The 21,824-nt window shown below is 41.5% G+C and overlaps 1 protein-coding gene across 2 annotated transcripts; it reads left to right on the plus strand.

Annotated features, from left to right (window-relative positions):
• The first annotated feature begins 8,721 nt into the window (after nucleotides 1–8,721).
• LOC147633758 (uncharacterized) lies at nucleotides 8,722–13,661 on the plus strand. Of its 2 annotated transcripts, XR_015266923.1 has the most exons (3): nucleotides 8,885–9,404; nucleotides 10,024–12,051; nucleotides 12,269–13,661. XR_015266923.1 is itself a non-coding variant. In XM_086804787.1 (2 exons), the coding sequence occupies exon 2, from the start codon at nucleotides 10,115–10,117 to the stop codon at nucleotides 11,408–11,410; it is 1,296 nt and encodes a 431-aa protein (XP_086660913.1). In that variant the 5' UTR covers nucleotides 8,722–9,404; nucleotides 10,024–10,114; the 3' UTR covers nucleotides 11,411–12,136. The 2 variants fall into 2 exon arrangements, 1 of the variants encoding a protein (XP_086660913.1); XM_086804787.1 differs by lacking the exon at nucleotides 12,269–13,661 and having other exon boundaries at nucleotides 8,722–9,404; nucleotides 10,024–12,136.
• The last annotated feature ends 8,163 nt before the right edge of the window (nucleotides 13,662–21,824 follow it).

Raw genomic sequence — 21,824 nt, forward strand, 5'->3', positions numbered from 1 at the left:
AATGCAAGCTCACTTGATATGGGGTCTCGAACAATCTTTAAATTATTGGAGCAAGGCAAATGAGGCTCTATCAATGCAAGCAACACATGAAAAGACTCGTACGACATAAGAACTTGTGTTGATTCTCTAATCGAGCCTCGAACCCAATGTTGGAGTGGATGGCTCGCCAAAAGGTCTCTTGTTGTGGAAAGCACCACCACACCCTCAGCCCATACCTCCAACCCTCCTTCTCCAAAAACACTAACAAGATGGAAAACATTGTAAGGCAACTAATGACAAGCATGTACCTACTCAACGACCCAAACTCATGCAAATGAGGCAAAGTAGATGAGCATCGATACATAGACATACTTTGATTGGTTCTACAATCCCACATCAGCCACATAAACACATACGGATCCATGACTAAGAAGGATGCAGTTCCGTACATGTATGAAGTTGTTACCTGTGGCGAAGATCCAAGTAGTCTACACAACGTTGAAAATAATTTAAGAACATTACCTGAAGCAATGACGCTATTGTTAGTGAAGGATATAACAAAGGATTAAAAACTCACTATTACCTAGCTTTGTTCAAAAGCTTCTCTATTTCAAGTTGAGTACCAAGATAAGTTTGTTGGTGTTTTGTTTCCTCTTCCCCTTTAATCCGCATGAGCCATTCCTCTAATGCAATTCTATTCTCCTCCAATTGTCACAATGTCACATTACGCTTCTCTTCAACCTCGTGAATAGTCTCACACATCCCTGCAACCCATCGCCCATCGTGCGAGCAAGATTGGCCAGTGTTGATTTCTTTGATACCTTTGCATTCTTCCCCTTCGCCCCTTCCAAATTGACTACATTAGCTACACCTGGAAACGGCTCTTCCAAGTCTGTTGTGTTGGTTGCATGTACTTATGGTTCATTCTCATCTTCACTAGCTATTTCAGTTGGTGTTACTTGTTGTGATACTTCAGTTTGTGGTACTTCACTATCAATATCCCCATGCAATCCATAGCATTTAGGAGTACTACTCCACATAGCATTACAAAACTCATAGAACTCCCAAGAAGTTGGTGTTGCTCCAGATGAGTTCTGCTTCGTTCTTTCTTTCTTGTGCAAACTTTCTTCAAGTGCTTATTATATTCCTCATTTGATCTAGGTTGTAAGCGCCATTAGTGTCCAAGTTCAGTGCATTTGACAGTTTCTTCATGTCGTTGGCTTGTAAATTCCCCTTCTTAATATGTGACCATACCTCCTTGTATCATGTGAGAAGCGTGAACGTTGTGGAATCATCTCACACTACAGGGCTCACCTTTGCCCTCTTTGTATTGCTAACGTCACTTTGGTTTGTTGGGCTGATATTCTAAGTTGTTGCAATATTAGAAGAGTGTTCCATTCATGGGATATTCACCGTCAGCAATGACGCATTCTCTTTATGAGCAACGATCTTAATTTTATCTATTAAGCCCCCCCAAGGAGTAGTCATCATGTCAATAAAAGAAATTGATCCTATGTTGCCCTTGTACCTTGCAGCCTCTTGAGAAGAGGCACGTACTCCTCACAATCATCCTCCTACGGGCTTTGTACATTTGTAGCATGCATGGCCTAGGAAGGTGCTCCTCTTTTGTTACTAGGAATAGTATTGGATCTATCTGCATAGGCTCACTCTACTTATCATTCAAGAAGTGGCAAGTTCAAGAAGTGGCAAGTGATACCCTTATGATAACCTTGTTGGAATTAGGGTTGCAGGAATGCACACACAACTTCAAGAAGATGAGGAAGCTTGAGCACAACACAGTAGTGTATTATGAGTGCCAAAAATGAAAGATAACAAGCCCTAGAAGATAATGGGCGTATATACAATGCACGGGGGAAAAAACCTCCTAGTGAGGGAAAAAGTGCCCCGGCGGTCCTAAGTGTGTTCACACACATCACTACTATAATATGGTAACAAATCCCCCCTGGAGTGATGCGGTGAACAAGAGCTAGCACTCATGTATAGGGAAGTGTCTAGCTATGTGGACGAATCCACAAAAGGGAGTAAGCCCAAAGCTTTGCGAAAAGCTTCGAACTTCTCACGAGGCAGAGCCTTTGTGAAAAGGTCTGCAAGGTTATCCTGTGTTGGCACATAAGCCAAACTGATCTCTCCTGCAGAGAGTCTCTCCCTGACATAATGGTAGTGCACCTCAATGTGCTTCGTACGAGCATGGAACACTGGGTTCCGCGCAACTGCCAATGCGCTCTGACTGTCAGTGAAGATGGTGGTGGCAGATGGCTGCCCAACACCCAAATCAGCCATAAGGCGTCTGAGCCACACACACTCAACCGTAGCTGTGAAAGCTGCCCTGTACTCAGCTTCACAACTAGAAGTGGCCACAGTAGGCTGCTTCTTGCTCAACCATGATATGCATGAGCTTCCAAGCATGAAGCAAAAACCACTCGTGGACACGCGTGTGTCATAACAACCAGCCCAGTCAGAATCTGAAAAAGCATGTAAATCTGGCGGCAATGATCCCCCCTTGGGATAAAACAACCCAAGATGCCGAGTACCACTCAAATAGCGAAAGATACGCTTCACTGCCTGCCAATGCTTAATGCCTGGGCTATGCATAAATCTGCTCACCTGTGAGACTGCAAACTGAATGTCTGGCCTTGTAATGCATACATAAATGAGGCAACCAACAGCTGTCTGATAGAGTGTGACATCAAAGTGATCTCCAGCATCATGAAGACTCAACTTCAAACCTGTCTCCATTGGAGTAGCAATAGGCTTGCAGTCTTCAAGGCCAAATCTCCGCAACAATGTTTCAATATATTTTGTCTGACACAAAGCAATACCTCCATCACACTGCTTAAATTGTATCCCCAAATAATGATGCAAATGCCCCAAATCTGACATCTCAAAAGAGGCATTCAAATCAGCCTTAAAATCAGCAATATGACTCTCATTTGGTCCTGTGAGCAGCATGTCATCGACATAGAGAGCAATGATTAGATGTACACCATCCACACGTTTAGCATACAAAGTGCTTTCTGTTGGACTATTCTGAAACCCATGTGCAGTCAAATATGCATGTATTTTTTCATACCAAGCTCGTGGAGCTTGCTTTAAACCATATAAAGCCTTTTTTAACCTGCACACTTTGTTTTCCTGCCCTCTTTGAACAAAACCACGAGGCTGCGATACATACACCTCCTCATGCAAATCTCCATTTAAGAACGCAGTCTTTATGTCCAGCTGATGTACATTCCAACCATTATGAGCTGCTAGTGCACAGATGCTACGAACAGTGGTCATACGACATGTGGGAGCAAAAGTCTCATCAAAATCAATGCCCTTCTCTTGAGCATAACCTTTTGCAACAAGCCTAGCCTTATGGCGATCCACTGTGCCATCAGGCTTACGCTTCAATTTGTATACCCACTTAGTGCCAATGGCCTTCTTGCCAGGGGGCAAGTCACATAAAGACCATGTACCATTCTTCATAATAGCATCGTATTCTGCTTGCATAGCAGCCATCCAATTTTCTGAACTTTGTGCCTCATCAAATGAAACAGGCTCACTTTCATCGCACATACTAGAAACAGCCAATGCATAACAATCTGACGCATAAGAGGCACCATGAGAGCCAGAACGAGTGCGACTAGACAAAGGGGCATCCAACTTGCTGTCACGCAAAGTCTGCACCAGCCATCTAGGCATGTTTTTAGAGCCCTCAATCTCTTGTCTCTCATCCTCAAGTGCATCATGCACATCTGCATCAGATATAGGCTGATCTGTGCCATCATTTAAAACCTGCATAGGCTGAAAAACTGCCTCATGAGGTATTGCACTTGACTGTGCACCACTGAAAAGAGGCAACAATGTATCATAGACATCACGTGAGCTGATATCTGTCTCCTTAGTACATGAAACCAAGGGCTGAACTGCATCTTCCACAAATACAACATCACGGCTAACCAAAATGCGCTTTGTCTGTGGATGATACAAACGATAGCCTTTGCTCTCAGCACTATATCCAACAAAAATACATTTGACAGCTTTGTCATCCAATTTTCTGCGATGTTGCACAGGCACTAATGCATATGCCAGGCAACCAAAAACACGTAAATGGCCAACAGATGGCTTGCGGCCATGCCAAGCCTCATATGGAGTGACAACCTGTAATGCTTTGGTGGGACACCTGTTTAGTACATAAGTGGCACACATGACAGCCTCAAGCCAAAAACCATGTGGTAGACTTTGACTCTTAACCATACATCTTGCCATTTCCATGAGAGACCTGTTTTTTCTCTCAGCCACACCATTTTGCTGTGGTGTATACGGCACTGTACATTGGTGTTTTATCCCACGCTCAACCAGAAATGCATTAAATTCTGAAGACATATACTCCCCCCCTCGATCTGAACGGAGGGTGCCCATCTTACTTTGTGACACATTTTCAGCCATAACCAAAAACTGTTTGAAGCACAAAAACACTTCGGACTTTGCCTTCAAAGGATATACCCATGCATGCCTGGTAAAATCATCAATGAAAGTCACGAAGTAAAGGTAGTTTCCAAATGATGGAGTTTGCATGGGACCACAAACATCACTGTGAACAAGCTGCAATCTGCGTTCAGCTCTCACTGATCCATCTTTGGGAAAGGAAGCACGCTGCATTTTACCCAATATGCAGCCCTCACAAACATGCTTGACAGGTGCCTCAAGCTTAGGCAAAGAAGACACCATTTCAGATTTCTGCAGGCGCAGCAAACTTGCAAAATTCAGATGACCAAAACGTGCATGCCACAGTTTTGCATCTGAAATAGCCTGCGTATCCATAATAGCACATGCTGAATCCTCTACACATTTGCCATCCATATTGAGCTTATACAGCCCTCGACATAGTGAACCAGATGCTACAATGATGTCACCACAAGAGAGATCATGAACAGTACATCTGTCATCCACAAATTTTACAACCAAACCTGTTTTGGCAAATGCGGAGACTGACAGCAGATTCTTTTTGATCCCTGGCACATACAATGCATCAAAAAGTGTAAAGGTGTTGCCATTTGCAACATTCAGCACAATCTTTCCAACTCCTTTAACGAGATAAGAGGAGTTATTGGCACAAGTGACAGTATTCCCTGTGGGAGCAGACTCAAGGAAAGTGAATAAACTGCGCTGCGAGGTGATATGCTTAGTGGCACCACTGTCAAAGTACCATACATCTGAATCTACTGCAGACATACATGTGTCATGCAAAGATGGGTCATAACTGCACTGCGCATTGAATGCCCATTCTGTATCTAGCACAACATTAGCAGATTCATTGTTAGAAGGAGAGGCATCTGCAACAACAGCCATACCAGCCTCTTTCTTCTTAGCCTCTTTCGCAGCCAGCTTAGGACACGCTTTGATGACATGATCATTTCCCTTACAGTACTTGCAAAATGTCTTCTGTTTGTCACCCTTCTTCTCATCTTTGTCTTCCTTCTTTGGTTGCGCAGCATTTGCAGATTTCTGCTTACTAGAAGAAAAGCCAGCTTTACCTTTCCCGCTTCTCTGACTAGCAACAAAAGCTTGATCTGCGACACGCATAATATTCCTGTTTTGCCTTGACTGGTCTTCTTGCAGCAAAACAGAAACTAACTCCTCAAATGATAAGGCATTGGGATTGCCTTTCATCATCAAGCGAAGAGTGGAAGCAAAACCCTGATAAGAATCTGGTAAACCATTCAAAACAGTCTGCACAAGTGAACTGTCTGACAGGATTTCATCTGCAGAAATGAGCTGCTCTTTGAAATCCTTGATCTTTGTCAAAAAGCTATCCATAGAATCACCTTCGTTCATATGCTCACTCTCCAACTGTTTTCGGAGGTAAGCAACACGAGCCTCATTTCTTGCCTGATACAATGTGGCAAGTACATCCCAAGCATCCTTAGAAGTCCTGCAGGAGCGAATATGTGGGATAATGGTACGTTTGACAGACAGCGCAATCAAGGCATGAGCCTGCGCATCTCTACCATCCCAACGAATCTGCTCTGCTGAAAGTGGTGGTTCTCGAACAGCTGCTACAGCACTTGTGCCTGCACCATCATCAACAGTACCTGTTTCTGATGTGTTTGCAGCATTCCCAGCCACAATAGGACGTGCATCAATACCCTGCACAATGTTCCATAACCCCTTTGCTACCAATACATGTCGCATCATATATGCCCACAATGGATAGTTGGTGCCATCCAACTTATCCTCAGCAGCCAACATGCGGAATACATCATTGTTGTCAGCCATGGCCAATGACTGTACTACTAGATGTAAATGCTGTCTGTAAGAGGAAAACCTGTATAAAATCGACCTGTGCTATGTAGCACAGCCCAAAACAGACGAATGGGCACCTGTCCTGCAGATTTCAATCTTGACAGAAAATCTGCACAGTAGGACGATTTTGCCTGCGCAGTACTTGGAATGCAAAAACGGAGGGCGAAATGACTTCAGATCAAAATTCTGAAATGACTGAGCCCTACGGGCTCTCCCACGGCATATACTAACCTGCTGACGCTCGTGAAACCTCGTCGCAATCGGAGGAGATGAAGCGGCAGGTGCCGGTGATGCTGCCCGGGAGGAGGAAACCTGCTCTGATACCAATTGTTGGAATTAGGGTTGCAGGAATGCACACACAACTTCAAGAAGATGAGGAAGCTTGAGCACAACACAGTAGTGTATTATGAGTGCCAAAAATGAAAGATAACAAGCCCTAGAAGATAATGGGCGTATATACAATGCACGGGGGAAAAAACCTCCTAGTGAGGGAAAAAGTGCCCCGGCGGTCCTAAGTGTGTTCACACACATCACTACTATAATATGGTAACAAACCTGTCTTACATGCCTTATCCAAATGTGCAATACAAATAAAAAAATCACAAATCTCTCTCTTAGCCTCACAACGAATCTTTTTCTCTCTATTCGAGTGCATGGCAATGTTACGATAATTAATTTATCATTGGGTGATCCAATAAGTGAAAAGAATATCTTAGGCAACCCAAGTGTAATTAATTTGGTTGTGAGTGAATCCAATCAACTCTTTTAAATTAATTCTCGATGAGGGTGACCCTAGTTGGCTGTGAGTGAATCCAACCAGCTGTGACATGTGTAAAATATGTGGTATACTTTTTGAATACGTGTGACGTGTATGAAAACATTGTGAGTGAATCCGATGTACGAGTTTGATTGAGAGTGACTCCGATGACACGTGTGACGCGTGTAAAGGTTATGTGAGAGTGAATTCCTTAAATACATAATGACATTGTGAATCTAATGTGGGAACGATTAATGTGTTTGATCACTGGTGTGTACTGATAGTTACAACCGAGGACGGTTGTCTTTCTCAAACAGGAGGACTATCATGGGAGTGAGATTTTTCAGAATATTTTATCATGGGAGTGAATCCAATTAATTTTGTGTGGTGCATGGTTCATGTGTGAAGCATGGTAGTGAATGGTTTCCATTTGCTAGAATTATTTTTGTGAGTGATTCCAAAGTAATTGTGATCTAACATTGTGGACTATGTTGAGTATAGATCATGAGTTCGGTTTTGATGAGATGCTTTAAAAGCATTGGACTAAGGTTCAATTTTGTAAAAATCCCAATTTTGGAAAAGCTATACTATTTATGGCTCCAAGGGCTAAATTTATTAATATGATTTAAATACCGCGTGTGGGAGTGGAGCGACACACGTCTGTGGGGGAGATTACACCCAATCTTGTGTTCTTTGATTTTCATGCTCTTAAATTATGCTATGATGTTATGGTTTATTTCTTTTATTATTTAATTTGTGGAATAATCTAATCTCCATGATAGGCAAGGAGGCACTCTATCAATTCCCCCACCCTTGCCATCTAAAGCCTTGTGCTGAGTGTAAATCACAAATATATCTCTTAAGCCTCACAACGAATCTTTGTCTTTCTATTCGAGTGCGTGGCAAGGAGGCACTCTATTAATTTGCCCACCCTTACCATTACCCCCATCTAAACCTTGTGTCGAGTGTAAACACTTGACTTCCTCCCATACCTTCAATCTATCCTTATATTGCATGAGAACATATGACAAAATATGTACCTTATTTTTGCTATTGAGGGTAGGCCATGTAATTTAGCGTAATTGGCTTGACATATTGGATTCCTCTGCTCTGAAATTGCCCATCACCATAGCAGAGCTCATGTAGATTTAAGAGAGCAACAAGACAATTTGGCAACGATACAAACACAACCCACATACACACAAAAGGTCCTCACGCAAGATAGGGGTAGACTTGGTCAGAGTGCTCCCATGCATCTATGCCATGCACTCGCATAGAGATGCATAGAGATAAAAGATTCGTTGTGAGGCTTATAAGCATGCAACTTGTTTTTAACACCTTGCAATCGTTTTCTATAGCATGCAATTGTTTTGAACAGCATGCAATTGTTTTGAACCGCATGCAATCATGTTTATCAATCAATTGTTTGAAGCATACAATCATTTGAACAACAATCAATCGTTTGAAGCATGCAATCATTTGAACAACAATCAATCGTTTGACATCAATCAATTGTTTGAACAGTAATCAATCGTTTGAACATAAACAATCAATGATCGTTTTAAGCATGCAATCAATGATCGTTTTAAGCATGCGGACAATCGGTTTTTTTTTTCAATAAAAGGCAGCTTGTAATTCGACAATCGTTTTAAAGCATGCGTTTTAATCATGCAGTTAATTGTTTTTAAGCATGTGTGAACCATACGAGATCCTATGGAGAGAGAGATTTGGCACTAAATCAGAGAGAATGGGGATCTAGAGAGAGAATCAGTGTGTGAGAGAATGGGGATCTAGAGAGAGAATCAGTGTGTGAGTTAGCGATGTGTGTGTAATGTAGTACAGAGAGGACCCAGTCCTCTGACCGGTTATTCCCGGTCTTTAGGCTCGGCGAGAACCCGCAGCTGCCGGTGTTCTCGCGAACAGTGGGTTGCCTTCTCCTCCGATTTATACTTCAGCTGTGATCTTGTGCCCCTACGCAGGTGTACAGTCCAACACAGCAAGGGAGGAAAGAGCAAACGCAGCTTGCGTTTCTTTCCACAAGCTTGTCTTGATTTGTTTTGCTTTAGTTAGGTCTCATAGCTTGATGCTGCCTGTTTAAAGTAGCCCTCTTCCTCCATGCTTCAGATCTCCATGTTTCCCCTCTCTTACTAGTCACCCATCGGTTTGTTTATAGATTAGGGTTTTTCCTCAGCGCAACAGAGCTCCTGATTTTTTCAAAAGGAGCTCTTCGTAGCAGTTTTTAGCTCTATATGTAAGGTTATCTAGGGTTTTTTTCCTCCTGTCTGTTGTTTCTGGGCTGCGGACGAAGAGTCTAGCGCTGAAGAATTGCATTCTTAGCTCCTACAAAGTGATCTCACAGGTTAGTCACTGTACTCCTATGAATCTTTTTTCTCTCTGAGGCAAATTTATGATAAATTAGGCGTGCCTGTTCAATTATTCTGTTTAAGGGGCTGTTTTTGATGTTATGTGGCATTTTAGCGAGGAACTACAGTACTGTCTTGGCCTCTTTTATGTGTACACCCTGTGCGTATGCTTCTGAAAACGTTGAATTGATGGTAGATGCCCTGTGTGTATGCTTCTGAAAATGTTGAATTGATGGGGTATGTATGTACGCCCCGTGTGTATGCTTCTGAAAATGTTGAATTGACGGTAGATGGAAGATCTAGTAATTTTGTGTATTTTCATACAAGGTATGTACATGTCAGATTTTGGTGTGACGGTTTGTAGAGTGCGTATATGCATATGATGAAGGATGTTGTGTATTTTCATATATAAGGTATATTTGTGTGATGGTTTGTTGAAAGTGGAGTGTGTATGTGCATGCGATATATTTGCAATGAAACATGCGTATACAGTGTCTAGAATGCCATGGTAAATGCTTGTTGGAATCATGCCAGAAGCTGTTTATTATGCTGGTGCGGCGGAAAGCCAAATCGAGAGTCTAAATCATTTGTGTGTTTTGTGGAATCTTTTAACAGGACCTGTCTTGTCGGCGGTAAAGACCAAATCAGCTTTGAAGCTACTTGTAACTTGCCTCTTGAAGTGTTGTTTGGCTGTTTAAGAGCTTGTATGGGGACTGCTGTCCTGTTGCCACAAGACTGCTTACGACCTAGAAGCCGATCTAAGCACCAGACCTCAGGGATGATCTACCCTCCAGAATGTGCCCCCAGATCTAAGAGAAATTTGCCTGCTCTTGGACCAAGTCAAGAAGCTGGCTTATTACCTCTTCCCGGCCATGGCCCACACTCTTTACCTATGAACATATCCCGAAGGGGGAGTGAGACAAAGCACTTCAAGGCAAGGAAAGTTCCCGAGCAAAAGGATAGCAACCCTCTTTCAAAAGTGGCGCCTGATGCTCCTGCTTATAGGATCTTGCAAAGGCCAAAGCAGGGAGAAGCTGCAGTGGAATTACTTGCACATTTTGTGATGCTGGATGGGGCTAAGGCCGGATCTGTAATTGAGCAGGCCAAGAACTCACCTGTTAAGGGACCTCAAATTGAGGTCGTGGGGGTTACACACAAGTACATAGCAGCTCAAAATGGAGCTATGAAAGTGGATGGGTCCAAACTCAAAAATAGAGGTTTGGACACTGAAGTGGTGGAAGTCTCCGATAAGCGTGGATCTGTGTGTCAAAGTGCAGCCCTTTGTAAGCCAAAGGATGCTTCCAAGTATACAAATGGAGTTTATACATCAATCATCTCTGAAGGTTGTAAGCCCTCAAACATAAAAGTGGGAGTATCGAAGCCAAAGAATGTTGTGAAGGAAAAAATGCATAGCGGTCCTGATGACTTGGTGAGTTCGCAAGTATCGATTACTTCTACACCTTCCAGGGTGACAGCAAAGCCTTGTACGCCAAAGGCAGCTGGCAAAGCGAATGATATGACCTGCAAAGCTGTGATTGTGCAATACACTGAAGAGACTGATAGTTTGTTGTCTAGAGGCTTGGCACGGCTTGGGCGTACATCAACTGAGCCGCAAATGGCAAAACATATACTGGGTCAGTACAGAAGTAAAGTGATGCATATCTCATTCAGTGATTCAAAGCTAGGGCCACATGCCCATAGCCATGGGTTTTTGGAAAACACCGCGTCTTTGTCCTGCCAAGAGCGATGGGCAGGGCCCGCCTATACGTCTTCTCCGTCCCCTAGCTCACTACCCCTTCCAAAGCTATGTCTTCCACATTCAAGGTTTTCCTCCCTTGAATTACCACCTCTTGTAAAGCAGTACTCCACAAGTGTATATATGCAGCAGCCTTTTCTTGGGTCTTCTGCCCCTACCTTTGTAGCTTCTGAAAATGGAGGGGCAAGGGATGTAGCCTTTGCGACAAAGAGTTTGCGAAAGATGCTTAACTTGGACCCTTCCTAGGAGGTTGACTCGATCGACTTAGATTACCCTAACCACGGTAGTTACCTAAACTTAGATGTTTTAGCAAACTTTAGTTTCACGGGGTAGAGCTTAGCTTAGTTTACCAACAAAAAGTTATCAAGAGAAGGTATCATAGGTTTTATGAAAAGGTTTGATTTTCAGTTAGGATTTTGCATATGTAAATTACTGCAGATAGTAGGTTGTCTAAATACATAAGAGCGGCTTCTTGCTAGAACTAGTGCAGAGGTCTGCATGATAGTGAATTGCAGATCTGGATTGGAAACCGTAGGTTTCTGGTACAGCTAGTCTGGCAGAGAGGTGGTGTTTTTACATTTTCAGTTGTATTGGCCATGGAAGCAGATGCTGTGGTGCATGGGTTTTTTGACATGCAGTACAGCAGGTAGTCAGCCATGGTAACTTGTGGTAGTCTTATGTAAGAAGGCCCCCCCTCTTGGGCCCTAAAGTGTCTAGCAACAGGTTTTTTGAACTGGCCATTGAGGTGGCTTTATGCAGGTCCAATCGGAACTTTAAAGATTGGAGAATGTATAAGGTCACAATCTCAAATGGTTTGGCCTTGGTTTTGGATGGAAATAAAAATGTACAGGAAGCGTTTTGGGGCTGTACTTCCCAGTTGTGGGCTGGTAAGAAATGTTTAGATTTCTTGTATTAGCAGACACTTTTATATGGAATTTCAATAAGAAGATAGGTATTTGTAAATTGAATCAAGTTGACTTTGTTTTCTTTGGGTTGTTGATCCTAAGGCCCCTCTTCTAAGGCTCTCTGGTCTGTAGCATTTTTGCATGTGAAGGTAAGAAGTTTTTTGACACTCTTTACATGCTACTGGGAATTTTGTGGCAGGTACCTGGTTGCTTGAGCCTCTGGCATGATGCCAATACCTGCAGTCTCTGAGTTGAGTTTAAGGCTTATGATATGATCCTCTAATTGGCTATTGTTGTGGTAATAGCATTGTCTGCCAAAGAACAAGTTTGTCCGTTTTGGGGAATGGCTATGGGCAATGATGAGAGAAAAAGATAAGGCCTTCTAGAGTCTACATTTTCTGGGTTGATGTACAGTAGTGGGTGGATTATTGCTGCACTCAATAGGATTATTGCCAGCTTCAGAAAGGACAATGCATTTGGCTCCTTTACTGAACATACATGCGAGGACCTTCTTAATTTTGTATGGTGCATAATTGGCTCTTTTGGGACTTGTCTAAGGCGAGGAGAGGCATCGGTACACCAAATTGTGGGTGCAAGGAGAAGGTGGCAAGGGTTATTCTTTTCTTCTTTCAACATTGGTCTTATATGAGCGGATGGTGTTGTGTCGACGCAGTAAAGAAAATTGAAGTAGCCAACTTGAGCTCTGTGGCAAGATATTGAGAAGTTAACTCTTGGCCGACTTTGGGACGACATTGTGCTGATCTATTTGCTTATAGGAGTGACAAGCGCAGTCCTACCCAGACTCCCCCATTGATGAGGCCAGTCCCACCACTTGTAGTGCCTTGCACTTGTGTGGACGATGTGGGCGTGCAGTGCTCTATCGATCAACAATTAGGTCAAGAGCGCTTAACCATAAACAAAGCCATATTCATATGCATTTAGGCCATAAGCGCTTAAGCATAGCCATATGTATTCAGGCCAAAAGCACTTAACCATATGTATGACCATTGCCATACAAATGAATAAAAGGTGAAGGACTATGGTTGGAAGCCTGGCCCTCAAGCGATAGAGATAGCCACGTACCAGGGCTATATGCATCTAAAGACCCAACCACCTCCATGGGATCCTTTTGTTAGTAATTTTGATTAGGAATGGCACAGTGACGAGGACATGGAGGAGGTAGACCGGAAGCTTGCCATTGGTGTAGGGCTATGGAGAGGGAGTGCCTAGACCGGGAGCAGAAGGATGATCGATGATCATGAGGATGACAAGGATGATGACAACTAGATCCACATCCTCCTTGCATTCTATATTCTTGTGATGATCATGAGGATGACAAGGATGATGACAACTAGATCCACATCCTCCGTGCATTCTATATTCTTGTTCCCACATTTTGGTTCAACCCCATTTTGTGTATATTTATGTGCACTTTGTATAGCGCTTTTATTTATGTTACCCACATGTTTTGTGTATCTTTTGGTTTCCCCCAGATTCTACCTACCATTTCTACTTGTGATCACTTCTAGAGGGCCTTCTGCACCATTGTACGCTTACATATATATTCATGAGCATTTATTGTTTTCAACATTGTGTACAAATGCAATTGTTTAAGTGTTCAGTACTTACCGGTCAAGTAAACCTCCCTGTTTATGTGGTCTTTGTCCGTTTTTGTGCTTGACGTGCCTTAATTGAATTCAGTAGAGTGAGAGCCGTTTGTGTCCGCTCGGTCTCAATCCAATGAGAGAGACTCAGCCCTGTGTGTGTGTGTGTGAGAGAGAGAGTACTTAATTTGTGTGTGCGCGGGCGCGTGTGATGAGAGAGCCGTTTGTGTGTGTGTGTGCGCGCGCGAGAGAGAGGGAGAGGTGTGTACGTGTGCGTGTGAGAGAGAGGCGCCTTTGTGTGAATATGTTTATGAGAGAGAGAAAGAGGGAACCCTTGGTGTGTGTGAGAGAGAGGCGCCTTTGTGTGAATATGTTTTATGGGAAAGAGAAAGAGAGAACCCTTTGTGTGTATGTGAGAGAGAGAGAGAGAGAGAGAGAGAGAGAGTATGTTGTCTGTGAGAGAGAGAGAGAGAGAGTACTGTGTGTGTGTGTGTGAGAGAGAGAGAGAGTGAGAGAGAGAGAGAGAGATTAGAGCAATGAGACCCGCGGCCATATACACTCAAAAAAGAAAAACGATATATAGCGATGCTAGCATTTGAAAATTTATAAACATCGCTTACAGATGGTAGTGATTTTTGTGACGTATTTTTAGTCGCAGTTTGCATCGTTTATGGTGTCGCTTAAACGACACACAAAACGACGTCGTCACAAGTCCCCCGTTTTGCGTAACCTGCGATCAATGTTGTCCATGAGACGGCATCATGAACTGTGCAAGCCTATCAAACGCAGCCTGAGCATCAGCAACTAAGCCACGATTAGCGTACATGTCAACCAGGGCACTGCCATCATTTTCTGATAAGCCCATCTTGACAATCTCCCCATCTATATCTATATCTATACTATATAAACAAGCGAGTGAAACAAGCTAGTTATATCTATATCTATACTATATAAACAAGCGAGTGAGTGAGTCTATACCTGGACGAAGCTAATGACAAAAGCGTTTCTCTACTAGAGTCTCAGAGACTAGGGTGCTTTTCTCTGACCCCGTCTCTAAAAACAAAAACAAATCTATACGTGGACAGTCCACGTGTTGAAATAATAGAAATCTATATGTGGACAGTCCACTTGTTGAAATAATAGAATTTGTAAGATATATATAAATCTTGATATTCTGTATTATGTACCTTTCTCCTAGCAGTTAGGTTCGCGGCGACGAGACAGAGGCAGGGGAGGAGAGTGCAGAGGAAGAAGGCTGAGCGGAATGATGACAAGCAGGAGAAGGAGAACAAGGCCTTGGAGGATTTAAGAATGCTCACGATGCTTGGGGCCTTTTTGAAGTGCTTTCTAGAGGAAGCAGAAGGCTAGTGGTAATTTTGTAGATGTACAACTAAATCAAAGGACTTGATCACTCGCAAGTTGCATCCTTGGTTACCTCCCTCTAGCCCCCTGCTAGGACTTGATCCCTCAAGGGTTCTCTTCTTTCCGAGGGGTTTGAGGTAGCTACTTTTTTTTTCTTAATCATGTGCTTGGAGGAGGAAAGACATCTCAATCTTTCAGATAGTGGTGACATTGAGCTTCTTAACATGGCGGATCAAGTAGCGACGAATGTGTGTTTGTTGATGGGCATTGTGTATGTATGTTGATTGACATTCTCTATACATGGACCAATCGAGAGAGCGAGTAGCCTCAAGACCTGCTACAAAACCAGTGGGGTAGAACCATCATGAGAGCTACATCTAACTTTTAAAGAGTCGTAGAAGATAGAAGGTTTAAACTTCCTCACTTGAAGTGGCACTCTAACAGAGACTTTTTTAGCAGCTTGGATCTTTGCTTGACAAGAGAAGAACATACATCAAGTATCTCATGCAGGCTGCAGTTGTCATTAATGCTTCATCTATTGCTTTAACTAGGTCATTAAACTCGTGATTAGGTGATAATAACGACTACACCTCTCTCAGCGGTTCCACTAATCCTTCACCTTTAGCATCACGAGGATCAACATGTGGAGAGAGAGAGAGAGAGAGAGAGAGAGAGAGAGAGAGAGAGAGAGTGAAGCTCGAGTAGAGAGACTGGAACCAAAGTAGAGAGAGAGGGAGAGAGTGTGTGAAGCTCGAGTAGACAGAGAGCGAGAGAGAGGCTATATGCATGCATGCATGTATGGATGGATGGATGTTTGTGTGTGTATAATATGGGAATGTATAATTATACACTTAAAGAAATAGTAGAATACATACATATTTTATAAATTTAGTTTTCTAGATATTATAGGATGTGGTTATACATGGATGTATTTTATGTGTTTTATATGTATATGTATATGTGTGTGTGTGTGTGTGTGTGTGTGTGTAGTGTTTTTATAAAATTAGTTTTCTAGATATCATAGCATGTTGTTGTGCATGGATGCATAGAATTTTAGAAAACAAAGTGTAGAATTCTTACTATATTTAAACACGAGTGGAATTGCATTAATATTCACTTGCAAAGGAGTGTTGTGTAAATCTTTTTTACCCATAGTTGTAGTACACACATAGCACATATGTGCACAAGAAAAAGTTTATTTAGGTGTGTAAGTGGTTTGTCTATTTAATTTTTGCATGAGAGCCGGCTAGGGGGCTTGGGAACTCTTTTCCCTAATATCCGGGATAAAACATAACCAAATATTTATAATGGATCCTATCAAATACAGTGGTTGGGCGATTGGCTAACCCATGGGATTGGATGGGGTTAGGTTGGACTGATGGATTCCTATAATAAAATTCAATTCTGTTCAAGTTACGATAGTTGACGTAAGTCGCAGGATAATCCTATCAAATACAGTGGTTGGGCGATTGGCTAACCCATGGGATTGGATGGGGTTAGGTTGGACTGATGGATTCCTATAATAAAATTCAATTCTGTTCAAGTTACGATAGTTGACGTAAGTCGCAGGATAATCCTTGTTCTATGGAAAAGAATCAACGGCTGTACCTCTTCGATGGGAAAAAAAAGCGTTGGTCTCTATGAACCAAGTGCAAGTTCCTCCTTTGATTCGGCCATATGACCTGCGGGTTCAGAATACAAAGGTTAGTTAAGGCCCTTGACTACGTTAGAAGATTTTTCATGGAGGAATCGCCTATGCTTTTTGGGCGAGGAAAGTTTTTTCCAGGTTCATTTTTGATATTTATGCAAATTTAACGCCAATCACACCACTTACACACCCAATGTGAAATTGCCTTTTTCACAGATTCAACTCTTTCACAATCCATAAGACATCTGTTGCACTATATTAAAGGTAAAGTTTTGGAAAATCCCTAACAAAAAAATCAATAGAAAATTTTATTAAGAAAAAACGATGTACTTTTGATAGCGCATAAGCTACAAAATACAACAAGAAATGATGCACTTTGAGCCCATACCAGTGACTACACTACAAGAGAAATGCAAAGATAACACCAATTATCTCTATCTTAGCACATGCCACAAAAGAAACAACAACTTAATCAACCTTTCAAGAACAGTTGGAAAATGATAGTTTTCAAAATGGAATACAAACAACATTATATGTTGTCACCTCATCAACAAAAACTTAACTACATATTAACTACCATTCAAGCACGTCTAAAAAAATATAAATAATCAAAGCCTCGCTCGGCACAAAACAACACAAGTATAGTTCTAAGAAGGAGTTGAAAGATTCTAGAGTAAACTTTCATCTACTAATCTCCTACTATTCTTATAAAAGATTAATGGAGCATTAAATGGATGAGAGAGAGAGAGAGAGAGAGAGAGAGAGAGAGAGAGAGAGAGAGAGAGAGAGAAATAAAGAGATTGCTTTGTGTGTGTGTGTGTGTGTGAGAGAGAGAGAGAGAGAGAGAGAGAGAGAGAGAGAGAGAGATCGATATGGAGCAACTTGAAGAGGTAGAGAGTGAGACACATGGATAACGAGCAATGTGAAGAGAGAGTAGCTCCTTGATTGTAGTTAGAATGGCCAATCTTAGAAAAAGATTTAATTGACAAAAAAACACACATACACAAATGCATATGTAGACGTGTATAGGGCACAAATTTATGATGTGATTGTTACGCATGGTTTGCCAAGAAATAATGTTGTGCTTTGCAATGCTCTGATAAACATGTATGCCAAGTGTAGTGCTTTGGCATAAGGACAAGTACTTGAGAAGGTCCCTTCTTGGCATGTGGTCATTTGAAATGCACTAATCACGAGATATGTTGAGTGAGAAAGCACTAAACTGTTTTAAATGGATGCAACACAAGTGTCTTTCCAATTACAATCACCCTCATTTGCATGTTGAAAGTGTGTGGTAGTAGAGGAGTAGCTGACAAAGGGAAATTCTTTCATGATATATTTTGGCATGATGTCTCTTAAAAGGCACTTATCCTAGGATATGTCTAATGAGAGCAAGGTTTGGATTGTGTTAAATGCATGGAGCATAAGGGTTTTTCTCCAATTGTGGTCGCGTTGAAAGAGTGTGGTAGCATAAGAGGAGCTGATAAGGGGGGATCAATTAATGATGTAGTTTTGACAGAAGGGTGGGCTTTGTTGAAATAGGTTTGTTATCACTTGCTAAGTCTCCCATCTAGAACATTGTCTCTTGGTCTACACTAAGTGTAAGCTATTTTTCCATAAAAGTCAAGGTAGTAAAGCTTTGATCTATTTCAAATAGATCATGCATAGGAGCATGTGACAAGGAGGAACAAATATACGATGAGATTGCTAGAAAAGATTTTCTACATAAAAGATTTCAAATTAGGGTTACAACTCATAAATTAGGGTTTTTGCAAAAATTAGGGTTTTTTAGTACAACTATTGGGCATGAGAAGATTATTGCAAGGGAAGGAAGATTGGCGTGAGGGAAGAGGATTAGCGTGAGAGAACGTGGCTTTGATACCAATGTTGGATGAAGCTCAAACCCTAAGGAGGATGATAGCTCATGTCAGCCTTGGTATGGAGAGAGAGAGAGAGAGAGAGAGAGAGAGAGAGAGAGAGAGAGAGAGAGAGAGAGAGAGAGAGAGAGTCACAACAACTTAGACTCTATGAATGGACTCAATGATTAGATTGCTTTGATAGAAAAGAGAGAAGTACACGGGTATATATGGAAAAAGGGAGAGGTGAAGATGTGGTGATAGATGAATGGAGAGATGTCTCTGCTTGATCCATCTCTTACAAGGCAAGATAAAAGACTTTAAATTGGGTACCAGTATAGATAAAAAACCTTGATAGAAAAGTATATGACACTCTACCTTTTATTTTAGCATCTACTCTTCGCAATGACTCGGCTTTATATTCATCTTGGAATTTATTATCACCCTCATCCACATATTTTTGTTGCTTGTTTGATGTTGTATCATCATCTTTTAGTGCATCGATGCTTGTAATGTCTTCCTCATTAAGGTTAAGAGCCTCTATTCTCTCCTAGATTTTCTTGATGCATCTTGCTCCACCAAATTGGAGCATGTCACCTCCAATGATCCTACCTCAGCATCATCCATAGTCATGGCAGTACACTTTCTTTTGTTAAGGAGGAATTCCACAAGTGCAACCCCTCCAGTCAATACATCAATGACATATTTATGCTCCATGCAAAGTCCCATGATAAGAGATCTGATGAACTCATGATTTCTGATATTAGAACTAAATTTGACCTTTTTTTCCTCTTCCTGGCTTAAAGATAAACTCTATGAAATGTGCACCTTTTGGGATTGGTTTTGCGAAGCTTATTAATGGTCTCAAACATGTCCACCTTTATTATGAAAAGAACCACAACTACAACTACAAGGGTGCCACTTGTCCAACTTTTGGAGCCACCCATGTCATGGCTTCCTATCTCATAATTGAACTTCAAGACTACATTTGCCACCACAACTTCTAGAAGTGTTCCAATCTTTGTAAAGTCTATAAACACAACAAGAACATATTCGAGTTCTGTATTGAGGTCATTCAAACCTTCAATGAGAACTTTAAAAAGAGTCCATTGTCCACAAAGTTGGTCCCTTGCTTTGAATGTGGGCATCCAATACTGCTAGACCAAAAGCAGTAGGATGGATTTTTCTATTCACCTCGTTGATCTTCTTGATGTCCATGGTAATTGTTGTAATGCTTCATGGAAGTGCTTTCTCTTCAAATACCTGGCTAGTTTCTTTTCTGAACAAGTAAAGCAAGTAAGATATTACTGTCTTTGGCAGGTATGGGGTGACTTTTATATGATCGAGCCTATCTTTTACCCAATCCATAGACTAAGAGCATAATTTATCATAATCCTTCTCCCCTATCTACTATGTGTTACAAATTTCATCCCAATCTTTCTGCGTTGTTGTAAGGTCATGGTAGAATACTATGATTTCCAACCTGAGGACACCATCTATTTTCATTTTCTTTGCAATTTCCTCCATGTCTTTGAAGTCACCCATATTTCCTCCATGTCTTTGAAGTCACCCATATTTTTCCCTTTTTTTTAAGTAGAACGTTTCCTTTCATTATATCATCTTGAAGTGACATGGTCTGATCTGGCAAAAGGCATGCAATACATCTAAATAAGGTTGGTCCTAATGTCACAGTGCTTGGAGCTTGCTTAAGTTGACCACCCTTGAGAGTACTCTCTCTCTTTACTTTATCAATATAGAGATAGTAGCCCTAAGTTCTCCCTTTGTGTTTGGGAGATTTCCATGTACATATTCATCCAAAATAGATTTCCAATGTTTGAAAATATCATCCTCACAAAAAAGAAGGTAACCATCTATCTTGTAGAAGCCATTTTAAAGTGTGTGCTCGGTTGTCTTCACAAAGTTCTGCATCACTAATATGAAAATGTGGTTAGCAAGATAATTTTGAGACTAAAAATTATTGAAAACCTTGAATATTTTTGGAATCTTGTGAGAAATACTTACAATCCAATCATGGTGGTCTATCTTCATCACATTTACACTAGGTTTGGGCCTTTGTGGTCGATCACATGCGAACCATTGGCCCCTTGCTTGAGTGAGTTGATATAAGAATAGCTCCTTTTGCATGGAATTGGTAATAGAAATGTTGGCATCCTTGGAGATTAAAGTTGTTATTTTTGGGGGGCAATTAACTATGATGTTTGCCTTTCGATGCCGAAACTTCTTCTTCACAACCTCCGGTTTTTGATTGCCTAACTTTTGCAATCCCTTTGCCACACTAATTGAATGTTAACCAGAGATGATCCAGTAACAAGCATTATAGACATCTTTGAGGCTCAAATTTTCTAGTGGCTTGTTTGTATTTGGATCGTACAACATCAAAATGGCCAAGACTTGCTTATGCTTTGGGTGAGTGGCCATATCAAGTCTTATTAGTTCAATACCCAATCCTTATTGAGCTTCCTATAAACACATTGAAGGGGTGCAGGTTTACACTTCAATACATCAATATTGAACACTTTTTCCATGCCAAACTTGTAATATTGGTTTTGGCTTTCCAAAGTGAGCACTGCTTGTTCAGATTGTCGAGCAAGTGATGAAGGGACCAAATCCTCTCCATCTAGATCTATGACCTCATTGTCTATTTCCATTGGCTCTTCCATATTGACAGGCACTACAGAAAGTATGTTGTTATCATTTGTAGGGGTAAAGGTTGGAACATTGCCAGTCACTTTATTAGTCTGTTTCTTTGATTCCTTTTGGATTTTGCTGGTTGTGAGCTTCTTGCTTCTTCTTGAAGTAGTCTCTTCTTTTGAGAGAGATTTGGAACTTTCTCTTTGTGTGTCTTTTTAGAATCCTTTGAAGTTGAAGTGATCTCTTCCTTCCTTGTTTTGGAACCTTCTCTATAGTAGTATCTTGAACATTGTTTGAATGATTCTGTGCATTTCTTGGTAGGTTGATGTGATGTAGTTGATACACTTTGATCCTTACGAGTCTCTCTAATTCTCCTCTTAGTAGTGGCTACTGATGGAGTGGATGATAATAAGTGAGACTTTGCCTTCATGAAGCCCTTCACAAGCTGGGTGTAATTCTCATGTCGTGATAACTTAAGATCCTCAGAGAAACTGATTTTGAGGCCAATCTTCCCAATATTGTTCTTCAATTCGTCTTTGCTACCTTTCATATCGAAAAGATACAAGCCATTGAATGGAAGCAAGATCTCATTTGCTATCTTCTCTATAGCATTTGGAATCACAATGAAGGTGA

The sequence above is a fragment of the Cibotium barometz genome, chromosome 11, assembly GCF_041138505.1.
Source record: "Cibotium barometz isolate CiBa-2024 chromosome 11, ASM4113850v1, whole genome shotgun sequence".
NCBI lineage: Eukaryota > Viridiplantae > Streptophyta > Polypodiopsida > Cyatheales > Cibotiaceae > Cibotium > Cibotium barometz.